This window comes from Panulirus ornatus, chromosome 14 (genome assembly GCF_036320965.1).
Source record: "Panulirus ornatus isolate Po-2019 chromosome 14, ASM3632096v1, whole genome shotgun sequence".
In the NCBI taxonomy this organism is placed as follows: domain Eukaryota; kingdom Metazoa; phylum Arthropoda; class Malacostraca; order Decapoda; family Palinuridae; genus Panulirus; species Panulirus ornatus.
Genome location: NC_092237.1, coordinates 40,781,442 through 40,794,870, shown reverse-complemented (window position 1 = coordinate 40,794,870; position 13,429 = coordinate 40,781,442). Strand labels below are relative to the sequence as shown.

The 13,429-nt window shown below is 40.2% G+C and overlaps 1 protein-coding gene across 1 annotated transcript in view; it reads right to left on the bottom strand.

Annotated features, from left to right (window-relative positions):
• The window catches only part of LOC139753538 (glutamate receptor ionotropic, delta-1-like), an 80,276-nt gene that overhangs the window by 28,558 nt on the left and 38,289 nt on the right, over window positions 1-13,429 (bottom strand). The window contains exon 3 of the mRNA XM_071670186.1: window positions 2,936-3,167. Within this exon, the coding sequence (XP_071526287.1) occupies window positions 2,936-3,167 (232 nt within the window). The remainder of the gene's footprint in view (window positions 1-2,935; window positions 3,168-13,429) is intronic.

The window sequence follows — 13,429 nt, the reverse complement described above, 5'->3', positions numbered from 1 at the left end:
GATTCATACTGTCTGCCTTTATTCATTCCCATCGCCACCTTGCCACACATGGAATAACAACCCCCTCCCCCCTCATGTGTGCGAGGTAGCAATAGGAAAAGACAACAAAGGCCCCATTCGTTCACACTCAGTCTCTAGCTGCCATGTAATAATGCACCGAATCACAGCTCCCTTTCCACATCCAGGCCCCACAGAACTTTCCATTGTTTACCCCCAGACGCTTCACATGCCCTGGTTCAATCCATTGACAGCATGTCGACCCCGGTATACCACATCATTCTAATTCAATCTATTCCTTGCACGCCTTTCACCCTCCTGCATGTTCAGGCCCCGATCGCTCAAAATCTTTTTCACTCCATCATTCCACCTCCAATTTGGTCTCCCACTTCTCCTCGTTCACTCCACCTCTGACACATATATCCTCTTGGTCAATTTTTCCTCACTCATTCTCTCCATGTGACCAAACCATTTCAAAACACCCTCTTCTGCTCTCTCAACCACACTCTTTTTATGACCACACATCTCTCTCACCCTTACATTGCTTACTCGATCAAACCACCTCACACCACATATTGTCCTCAAACATCTCATTTCCAGCACATCCACCGTCCTCCGCACAACTATCCATAGCCCACGCCTCGCAACCATACAACATTGTTGGAACCACTATTCCTTCAGACACACCCATTTTTGCTTTCCGAGATAATGTTCTCGACTTCCACACATTCTTCAAGGCTCCCAAAATTTTCGCCTCCTCCCCACCTTATGATTCACTTCCGCTTCCATTGTTCCATTCGCTGCCAGATCCACTCCCAGATATCTAAAACACTTTACTTCCTCAAGTTTTTCTCCATTCAAACTTACCTCCCAATTGACTTGACCCTTAATCCTACTGTACCTAATAACCTTGCTCTTATTCACACTTACTCTCAACTTTCTTCTCTCACACACTTTACCAAACTCAGTCACCAGCTTCTGCAGTTTCTCACATGAATCAGCCACCAGTGCTGTATCATCAGCGAACGACAACTGACTCACTTCCCAAACTCTCTCATCCATAACAGACTGCATACTTGCCCCTGTTTCCAAAACTCTTGCATTCACCTCCCTAACAACCCCATCCATAAACAAATGAAACAACCATGGAGACATCACACATCCCTGCCGCAAACCTACATTCAATGAGAACCAATCACTTTCCTTTCTTCCTACACGTACACATGCCTTACCTCCTCGATAAAAACTTTCCACTACTTCTAACAACTTGCTTCCCACACCATATATTCTTGATACCTTCCACAGAGCATCTCTATCAACTCTATCATATGCCTTCTCCAGATCCATAAATGCTACGTACAAATCCATTTACTTTTCTAAGTATTTCTCACATACATTCCTCAAAGCAAACACCTGTTCCACACATTCTCTACCACTTCTGAAACCACACTGCTCTTCCCCAATCTGACGCTCTGTACATGCCTTCACCCTCTCAATCAATACCCTCCCATATAATTTACTAGGAATACTCAACAAACTTATACCTCTGTAATTTGAGCACTCACTCTTATCACCTTTGCCTTTGTACAATGGCGCTATGCACGCATTCCGCCAATCCTCAGGCACCTCACCATGAGTCATACATACATTAGATAACCTTACCAACCAGTCAACAATACAGTCACCCCCTTTTTTAATAAATTCCACTGCAATACCATCCAAACCTGCTGCCTTGCCGGCTTTCATCTTCCGCAAAGCTTTTACTACCTCTTCTCTGTTTACCAAATCATTTTCCCTAACCCTCTCACTTTGCACACCACCTCGACCAAGACACCCTATATCTGCCACTCTATCATCAAACACATTCTACAAACCTTCAAAATACTCACTCCATCTTCTTCTCACATTACCACTACCTGTTCTCACCTCCCCATATATATATATATATATATATATATATATATATATATATATATATATATATATATATATATATATATATATATATATATATATATAATATATATATATATATATATATATATATATATATATATATATATATATATATATATATATATATATATATATATATATATATATATATATATATATATATATATATATATATATATATATATATATATATATATATTGTTGCTAATGTCATATGTTACAATTAGCTCCCCTTATTTCTAATAGTTGTTTTTGTTACCCATTACATGCTCATTTTTTCTATCTAACGTACATTATATTCTTTTGAAAAATCTATTTGTGTATGTCACAGTATGAAATTTTGTTTATCTTATTGTTGATGAACTAGTAGTAGATATTGCTCATTTTATTACAATTCATAGAAGACCAAGAAATATGTAAGAGATAAGATAGAAGAATGGGAAGTTCTTGTATACAAGAGTAGATAAATGTTGGAATGTTTATGTTCTGTTCGCGGTCTCCCTCTGAATAGCCTTTGGGTTGGATGTGGCACAACGCTGTTGGGTATATGTATATCATCCGTACACATCTAGTGATTTCAAGGAAATATATTGTAAACTCAGGCCAGGTATTTGCCTAAGATTTGCTAAGTAAAATGAATAGTGGGAGATCATTATATTAAGAGGAATTCTTTTTTTGATTTCATATAGAGCATATGTTTATTGTTGTTGATGTAAATATATTTTCATAACTTTATTACCACTGTGTTTGGTATTTGACCAGTGTTGGTAGTGGGAGAAGTGTATATATATCAAGCGGGCGTCATCTGGTAGATGTTAGTCAGATGTTAAGGGAATCTGCGTCAAGCCCAAATCTCTCTGTTAACAGAAGCCGATATTGGGACTATGGGCTGATTATATACCCATAAGGGATGAGGTTCGTAACACGTGACAGGTAATATAATAAGTAAAAGATCACTAATCTTCTAGTGTTTTATATATACCTTGTATATAGAAGGAAAAGAAGTACCAGGTGATGAAGATGAAACGTAGGGACCAGCGGTGGGAGGTGATCCGGTTGCCCTGAACCATCAGGTTCCTGTACATGTTGAAGCTGAAGCTTTGTAGGGAATAGTGGACACTGTCTTCCTCGTCCAGGTACACCACCAGCAGGCGAGTCACCATGTAAAGAAGCGGACCCACCAGCACAGTCACCAGGCAGATACACAGCCACACCTGCCAGGGTAAAGGGTACACAGTCACCAGGCAGATACACAGCCACACCTGACAGGGTAAAGGGTACACAGTCACCAGGCAGATACACAGCCACACCTGCCAGGGTAAAGGGGACACACTCACCAGGCAGATACACAGCCACACCTGACAGGGTAAAGGGTACACAGTCACCAGACAGACATAGATAAATAGATAGAGAGATACATAGATAGTTTATTGATCACAGCTTTAGTTACAAATAATATATTACATTTCATGAAATACATAAAGGAATTTGACAATATGATTTAAAACAAAACATCTATTGTTCTCAAAATAATGGAACACATTACAGAAGATTAAGATAATCCTAACTTAAATTACTAAGTTAATACCATTATTTATTCAACAGTAAAATATCATGAATCAATTTGCATGACGTTACGTGAGTAATACCTTTCCCAAAAAGGTCTTGCAATCTCATAATATTATACTTTCTTCTAATTGTTCCTACCACATGTTTCTGTTTGGATAAGGCCTAAAATACATCAACGCTCCTCAAAGGGGAGACGGGCACGCCCTCACCGTTTCCATCGCCCCGTCTCCACCGCCGCCAACCTGTGCATATACACGGAATCTAGTGAATAACATGCGATGTAACTCGCTTAGCATGAATTTTGTCGTCTATGCTTCTCTCTGTTTTGAGCAGATTACCTCTCATACCGTTTACTCTTAAGATCTTCCACAAAGCATCACTATCCACCCTGACACATGCTATACCAAGATCCACAAATCCCACATACAAATCCACCTGTTTCTCTAAGTATTTCTCACACACATTCCTCAAGGCAAACACCTGATCAACACATCCTCTACCACTTCTGAAACCACATTGCTCCTCCCCAGTCTGATGCTCTGTACATGCCTTCACTCTCTCAATCATTACCCTCCTCTACAATTTCCCAGGAATACTCAACAAACTTATGCCTCTGTAGTTTGAACACTCACCTTTATCCCATTTGCATTTGTACAGTGGCACTATGCATGTATTCCGCCAAGCCCCAGGCACTTCTCCATCATCCATATATGCATATTGAATATCCTTACTAATCAGTCAACAACAGTCACCCCTTTCTTAATAAATTCAGCTGTAATATCATCCAAACCCACCCTCTTGCCGGATTTCATCTTCTGCAAAGCTCTCACCAGCTCTTCTTTCTTCACCAAACCACTCTCTCTGACTTTCTCACATCGCAAACCACCCCAACCAAAACGCCCTACATCTGCCATACTATCATAAGAGAGATTAAGCAAACCTTCAAAATACTCAATCCATCCTCGTCATTTCATCACTAACTTATCACTTCCCTCCTTGCCCCCTTCACCGATTTTCCAATTTGTTCTCTTGTTTTATTCACGTTATGTACCTCCTTCCAAAACATTTTTAAATTCTCTTTAAAGTCTAATAATGCTCTCTCACTCCAACTCTCATTTGCCTTCTTTTTCAATCTTGCACCTTCCTCTTGACCTCCTGCCGCATTCTCTTATACATCTCCAAACTATTTGAACTCCTTCCTTGCACGTATCGTCCAAATGCCTCTCTTTTCTCTTTCACTAACAACCTTACTTCTTCATCCCACCACTCACTACTCGTTCTAATCTGCCCACCTCCCACCTTTCTCATGCCATATGCATCTTTTGCACAGGCCATTACTGCTTCCCCCAAATACATCCCATTCCTTACCTACTCCCCTTGCGCCATTTGCTTTCACCTTATGCCGTTCATCACTCAATCTTTCCTTGTACTTCCTCACAAAGTCTCCTTTCCAAGCTTACTTACTCTCACCAATCTCTTCTCCCCAACATTCCCTCTTCTTTTCGAAAAGCTCTACAAATAATTTCCTTCACCTCCACAGCATATTGATATCCAAAAAGTTTCTCTTCTACACACTTTTCAATTAACATGTAATCTAGAAATGCCCTTTGACCATCTCTTTTATTCATATACGTATACTTATGTATATTTTTCTTTTTAAACCAGGTATTCAAAATAACCTCTTTTTTCAGCACGCAAATCCACAAGCTCTTCACCATTTTCATTCACAGTGAATACCCATGTACACCAATTATACCATCAACTGCCACATTACTCGCCTTTGGATTAAAATTGCCCATCACTGCTACCCGGTCTCGTGCACCGAAACTGCTGACACAGTCACCTAGCTGCTCCCAAAAACACTTGCCTCTCATGATCTTTCTTCTCATGACCAGGTGCATAATCACCAATAATCACCCATCTCTCTCCATTCATTTTCAGTTTTACCCACTGCAATCAAGAATTTTCTTCCGTACTCTCTATCATGCACTTCGACAACTTCTGCCTCAGGAGTAGTGCTATTCCTTCCTTAGCTCTTGTCCTCTCTCGAACCCGTGACTTTACTCCCAAGACTTTCCTAAACCGTTCCTCTCTTTTATGCTTGAGCATCGATTCACTCAGAGCCAGAATATCCAGGCTTGTTTCCTCAAACATGCTACCTATATCTCCTTTCTTCTCATCTTGGTTACACCATAGTGAGTAGCGGAATGACTAAGTAAAGTTGTTACTGAAAGAAAAAAGATAGGCGTCTGGACGATACTTACAAGGAAGGAGTGCTAATGACAGTTAACTGTATGCAAGAAAGCGGTAGGAGGTCAAGAGGAAGGTGCAAGGGTTGAAAAAGAGGTCAAATGAGAATTGAGGTGAGAGTATCATTTAACTTTAGGGAGAACAAAAGATTCTTTGTAAGGTGGTAAACAACGTGCGAAAGACAAGAGAACAAATGGAAACATCGTTGAATGGGGCAAGTGGGGAAGTGATAACAGTTAGTGATGAAGTGAGAAGATGGAGTGAGTATTTTTTCGATGATAAAGTGGCAGATGTAGGGTGTTTTGGACGGGGTGGTGTGCGAAGTGAGAGGGTCAGGGAGAATGGTTTGGTTAAGAAATCCTTGCTGAAGATGAAATCCGGCAACGCGGAGGGTTTGGGTGATATTGCAGTTGAATTTTTTATGAAACGGGGTGACTATGTGGTTCAATGGTTGGTAAGGATATTCAATGTAGGTATGGATAATGGTGAAGTGTCTGGGGATTTGCGGAATGCAAGTATATTGCCACCGTACAAAAGCAAAGTGGATAAAGGTGAATGTTCAAATTACAGAGGCATAAGTTTGTTGAGTATTTCTGGGAAATTCTATGGGAGGGTATTGATTGTGAGGGTGAAGGCATGAACTGAACATCAGAATGGGGAAGAGCAATGTGGTTTCAGAAGTGGTAGAGGATGTGTGGATCACGTGTTTGCTTCGAAGAATGTGTGTGTGTGTAAGAAGTTTTTATTAATTTTGATTTCAAACTAGTTAGCTTTGATGTTTCCTCACTTTTCACTAAAGTTCCAGTTGATGACCTTCTAGAATATTTATTTGATGTCTTGGATGATATTCATTTACCTGTTTCAAAGTCTAATTTCATTGAACTGATAAAATTGTGTATAAAAGACTGTGTATTTCAATTCAGTGAAGATTATTATGCTCAAAAATTTGGTATGGCAATGGGTAACACTCTTTCACCTGTACTAAGTAATCTTTATATGGAATTTTTTGAAACAAAATTACTAAAGGATATCTTACCTTCTAATGCAAATTGGTTTAGGTATGTAGATGATGTTCTTTGTGTTTGGCCAACAAATGAAAATTTACAAATATTTCTTCCCTTACTTAACAATTTAGTACCTTCCATCAAATTTACTGTAAAAAATGAAAATAATGGTATGTTACCATTTTTAGATTGCATGATCCATAGACAAGGAAACAAGTTTAAGTTTAGCATATACAGAAAACCCACCAATGTATTCTCATATATCCATTATTACTCATCTCAACATGACAGAGTTAAATTATCATCATTTCAATCTATGTTCCTAAGGGCATTATGTATATGCAGTCCAGAGTTTATTGATGATGAGTTTGAGAAGATATATTCTATTGGATCTAAGTTAAAGTACCCTAGATCTTTCATTGATAAATCACTTAAGTTAGCAAAGAAATCGTTTTATAGAATTGAGACCCAACCTCCCATTGACACCAAGAATCTTTTAGTTCTCCCTTTTGATAATAATTTCACTTTGCTTCCCATGTTGTTTAAATCCTTTAATGTAAATGTTGCCTTTAGCAACAATAATACTATAAAGAACATCTTAATCAGGAATTCACCAGAAAATTCTCTTGGTTGCATCTATAAAGTTCCTTGTGGAAACTGTGATAGATTTTATGTTGGTCAGACTGGTAAGGATCTTTCTGTTAGACTTGAGCAACATAAATATAGTATAATAATATATATATATATATATTTGGTTGGTTAGAAAGGGTAGTGAGTGGTGGAATGAAGAAGTAAGAGTATTAGTGAAAGAGAAGAGAGAGGCATTTGGACGATTTTTGCAGGGAAAAAATGCAATTGAGTGGGAGATGTATAAAAGAAAGAGACAGGAGGTCAAGAGAAAGGTGCAAGAGGTGAAAAAAAGGGCAAATGAGAGTTGGGGTGAGAGAGTATCATTAAATTTTAGGGAGAATAAAAAGATGTTCTGGAAGGAGGTAAATAAAGTGCGTAAGACAAGGGAGCAAATGGGAACTTCAGTGAAGGGCGCAAATGGGGAGGTGATAACAAGTAGTGGTGATGTGAGAAGGAGATGGAGTGAGTATTTTGAAGGTTTGTTGAATGTGTTTGATGATAGAGTGGCAGATATAGGGTGTTTTGGTCGAGGTGGTGTGCAAAGTGAGAGGGTTAGGGAAAATGATTTGGTAAAAAGAGAAGAGGTAGTGAAAGCTTTGCGGAAGATGAAAGCCGGCAAGGCAGCAGGTTTGGATGGTATTGCAGTGGAATTTATCAAAAAAGGGGGTGACTGTATTGTTGACTGGTTGGTAAGGTTATTTAATGTATGTATGACTCATGGTGAGGTGCCTGAGATTGGCGGAATGCGTGCATGTTGCCATTGTACAAAGGCAAAGGGGATAAGGGTGAGTGCTCAAATTACAGAGGTATAAGTTTGTTGAGTATTCCTGGTAAATTATATGGGAGGGTATTGACTGAGAGGGTGAAGGCATGTGCAGAGCATCAGATTGGGGAAGAGCAGTGTGGTTTCAGAAGTGGTAGAGGATGTGTAGATCAGGTGTTTGCTTTGAAGAATGTATGTGAGAAATACTTAGAAAAGCAAATGGATTTGTATGTAGCATTTATGGATCTGGAGAAGGCATATGAAAGAGTTGATAGAGATGCTCTGTGGAAGGTATTAAGAATATATGGTGTGGGAGGAAAGTTGTTAGAAGCAGTGAAAAGTTTTTATCGAGGATGTAAGGCATGTGTACGTGTAGGAAGAGAGGAAAGTGATTGGTTCTCAGTGAATGTAGGTTTGCGGCAGGGGTGTGTGATGTCTCCATGGTTGTTTAATTTGTTTATGGATGGGGTTGTTAGGGAGGTAAATGCAAGAGTTTTGGAAAGAGGGGCAAGTATGAAGTCTGTTGGGGATGAGAGAGCTTGGGAAGTGAGTCAGTTGTTCGCTGATGATACAGCGCTGGTGGCTGATTCATGTGAGAAACTGCAGAAGCTGGTGACTGAGTTTGGTAAAGTGTGTGGAAGAAGAAAGTTAAGAGTAAATGTGAATAAGAGCAAGGTTATTAGGTACAGTAGGGTTGAGGGTCAAGTCAACTGGGAGGTGAGTTTGAATGGAGAAAAACTGGAGGAAGTGAAGTGTTTTAGATATCTGGGAGTGGATCTGGCAGCGGATGGAACCATGGAAGCGGAAGTGGATCATAGGGTGGGGGAGGGGGCGAAAATTCTGGGGGCCTTGAAGAATGTGTGGAAGTCGAGAACATTATCTCGGAAAGCAAAAATGGGTATGTTTGAAGGAATAGTGGTTCCAACAATGTTGTATGGTTGCGAGGCGTGGGCTATGGATAGAGTTGTGCGCAGGAGGATGGATGTGCTGGAAATGAGATGTTTGAGGACAATGTGTGGTGTGAGGTGGTTTGATCGAGTGAGTATTGTAAGGGTAAGAAAGATGTGTGGAAATAAAAAGAGCGTGGTTGAGAGAGCAGAAGAGGGTGCTTTGAAGTGGTTTGGGCACATGGAGAGAATGAGTGAGGAAAGATTGACCAAGAGGATATATGTGTCGGAGGTGGAGGGAACGAGGAGAAGAGGGAGACCAAATTGGAGGTGGAAAGATGGAGTGAAAAAGGTTTGTGTGATCGGGGCCTGAACATGCAGGAGGGTGAAAGGAGGGCAAGGAATAGAGTGAATTGGAGCGATGTGGTATACCGGGGTTGACGTGCTGTCAGTGGATTGAATCAAGGCATGTGAAGCGTCTGGGGTAAACCATGGAAAGCTGTGTAGGTATGTATATTTGCGTGTGTGGACGTATGTATATACATGTGTATGGGGGGGGGTTGGGCCATTTCTTTCGTCTGTTTCCTTGCGCTACCTCGCAAACGCGGGAGACAGCGACAAAGTATAATATGATATAAATAATAATATATATATATATATATATATATGTATATATATATATATATATATATATATATATATATATATATATATATATATATATATATATATATATATATATATATATATATATATATATATATATATATATATATATATATATATATATATATATATATATATATATGTGACTTTCTAAAAGGGGAAACAGAAGAAGGAGTCACACGTGGAGTGCTCATCCTTCTCGAAGGCTCAGTTTGGGGTGTCTAAATGTGTGTGGATGTAACCGAGATGAGAAAAAAGGAGAGATACGTAGTATGTTTGTAGAAAGGAAACGATGTTTTGGCTCTGAGTGAAACGAACCTCAGGGGTAAATGGGAAGAGTGGTTTGGGAGTGTCTTGGGAGTAGTCAGGGGTTAGTGAGAGGACAAGAGCAAGAGAAGGAGTAGCACTACTCTTGAAACAGGAGTTGTGGGAGTATGTGATAGAGTGTAAGAAAGTAAATTCTAGATTGATATGTGTAAAACTGGAAGTTGATGGAGAGAGATGGGTCATTATTGGTGCATATGCACCTGGGCATGAGAAGAAAGATCATGAGAGGCAAGAGTTTTGGGAGTAGCTGAATGAGTGTGTTAGTGGTTTTGATGCACAAGACCGGGTTATAGCAATGGGTGATTTGAATGCAAAGGTGAGTAATGTGGCAGTTTAGGGAATAATTGGTATACATTTGGTGTTCAGTGTTATAAATGGAAATGGTGAAGAGCTTGTAGATCTATGTGCTGAAAAAGGAGTGGTGATTGGGAATACCTGGTTTAAAAGCGAGATATACATAAGTATAGGTATGTAAATAGGAGTGATGGCCAGAGAGCGTGTTTGGATTACGTGTTAATTGATAGGCGCGCGAAAGAGAGACTTTTGGATGTTAGTGTGCTGAGAGGTGCAACTGGAGGGATGTCTGATCATTATCTTGTGGAGGCGAAGGTGAAGATTTGTATGGGTTTTCAGAAAAGATGAGAGAATGTTGGGGTGAAGAGAGTGGTGAGAGTAAGTGAGCTTGGGAAGGAGACTTGTGTGAGGAAGTACAAGGAGAGACTGAGTACAGAAAGGAAAAAGGTGAGAACAAAGGAGGTAAGGGGAGTTGGGGATGAATGGGATGTATTTAGGGAAGCAGTGATGGCTTGCGCAAAAGATGTTTGTGGCATGAGAAGCGTGGGAGGTGGGTTGATTAGAAAGGGTAGTGAGTGGTGGGATGAAGAAGTAAGAGTATTAGTGAAAGAGAAGAGAGAGGCATTTGGACGATTTTTTATGGGAAAAATGCAAATGAGTGGGATATATATAAAAGAAAGAGGCAGGAGGTCACGAGAAAGGAGCAGGAGGTGAAAAAGAGGGCAAATGAGAGTTGGGGTGAGAGAGTCTCATTAAATTTTAGGGAGAATAAAAGGATGTTTCGAAGGAGGTAAATAAAGTGCGTAAGACAAGGGAGCAAATGCTAACTTCGGTGAAGGGGGGTAATCGGGATGTGATAGCAAGTATTGGTGATGTGAGATGGAGATGGAGTGCGTATTTTGAAGGTTTGTTGAATGTGTTTGAAGATGGAGTGGCAGATATAGTGTGTTTTGGTCGAGGTGGTGTGCAAAGTGAGAGGGTTAGGGAAAATGATTTGGTAAACAGAAAAGAGGTAGTAAAAGCTTTGCGGAAGATGAAAGCCGGCAAGGCAGCAGGTTTGGATGGTATTGCAGTGGAATTTATCAAAAAAGAGGGTGACTGTATTGTTGACTGGTTGGTAAGGTTATTTAATGTATGTATGACTCATGCTGAGGAGCCTGAGGATTGGAGGAATGCTTGCATAGTGCCATTGTACAAAGGCAAAGGGGATAAGAGTGAGTGCTCAAATTACAGAGGTATAAGTTTCTTGAGTATTCCTGGTAAATTATACGGGAGGGTATTGACTGAGAGGGTGAAGGCATGCACAGAGCATCAGATTGGGGAAGAGCAGTGTGGTTTCAGAAGTGGTAGAGGATTTGTGGATCAGGTGTTTGCTTTGAAGAATGTATGTGAGATATACTTAGAAAAGCAAATGGATTTGTATGTAGCATTTATGGATCTGGAGAAGGCATATGATAGAGTTGATGGAGATGCTCCGTGGAATGTATTAAGAATATATGGAGTGGGAGGAAAGTTGTTAGAAGCAGTGAAAAGTTTTGTCGAGGATGTAAGGCATGTGTACGTGTAGGAAGAGAGGAAAGTGATTGGTTCTCAGTGAATGTAGGTTTGCGGCAGGGATGTGTGATGTGTCGATGGTTGTTTAATTTGTTTATGTATGGGGTTGTTAGGGAGGTGAATGCAAGAGTTTTGGAAAGAGGGGCAAGTATGCAGTCTGTTGTGGATGAGAGAGCATGCGAAGTGAGTCATTTGTTGTTCGCTGAAGATACAGCGCTGTGGCTGATTCACGTGAGAAACTGCAGAAGCTGGTAACTGAGTTTGGTCAAGTGAATTGGGAGGTAAGTTTGAATGGAGAAAAACTGGAGGAAGTAAAGTGTTTTAGATATCTGGGAGTGGATCTGGTAGCAGATGGAACCAAGGAAGCGGAATTGAATCATAGGGTGGGGGAGGGGCGAAAATTCTGGGAGCCTTAAGAATGTTTGGAAGTCGAGAACATTATCTTGGAAAGCAAAAATGAGTATGTTTGGAGGAATAGTGGTTCCAACAATGTCGTATGGTTGCGAGGCGTAGGCTATGGATAGAGTTGTGCGCAGGAGGGTGGATGTGCTGGAAATGAGATGTTTGAGGACAATATGTGGTGCGAGGTTGTTTGATCGAGTAATTAATGCAAGGGTGAGTGAGATGTGTGGAAATAAATAGATTGTGGTAAAGAGAGCAGAAAAGGGTGTTTTGAAATGGTTTGGTCACATGGAGAGAATGAGTGAGGAAAGATTGACCAAGAGGATATATGTGTCAGAGGTGGAGGGAACGAGAAGTGGGAGACCAAATTGGAGGTGGAAAGATGGAGTGAAAAAGATTTTGAGCGATCGGGGCCTGAACATGCAGGAGGGTGAAAGGAGGGCAAGGAATAGAGTGAATTGGAACGATGTGGTATACCAGGGTCGACATGCTGTCAATGGATTGAACCATGGCATATGAAGCGTCTGGGGCAAACCATGGAAAGCTTTGTGGGGCCTGGATGTGGAAAGGTAGCTGTGGTTTCGGTGCATAACTACATGACATCTAGAGACTGCGTGTGAAGGAATCGGGCCTTTGTTGTCTTTTCCTAACGCTACGTTCACACATAAGTGGGGAGGAGGATGTTATTCCATGTGTGGCGAGGTGGCGATGGGAATAGATAAAGGCAGACAGTATGAATTATGTACATGTGTATATATGTATATGTCTGTGTGTGTGTGTATATATGTGTACATTGAGATGTATAGTTATGTATATTTGCGTGTGTTGACGTGTATGTATGTACATGTGTATGTGGGTGGGTTGGGACATTCTTTCGTCTGTTTCCTTGCGCTACCTCGCTAACGCAGGAGACAGCGAGAAAGCAAAATAAATATGATAAATCTGTAATATATATATATATATATATATATATATATATATATATATATATATATATATATATATATATATATATATATATATATATTCTTTTTTTCTTTTCTTTCAAACTATTCGCCATTTCCCGCATTAGCGAGGTAGCGTTAAGAACAGAGGACTGGGCCTTTGAGGGAATACCCTCACCTGGCCCA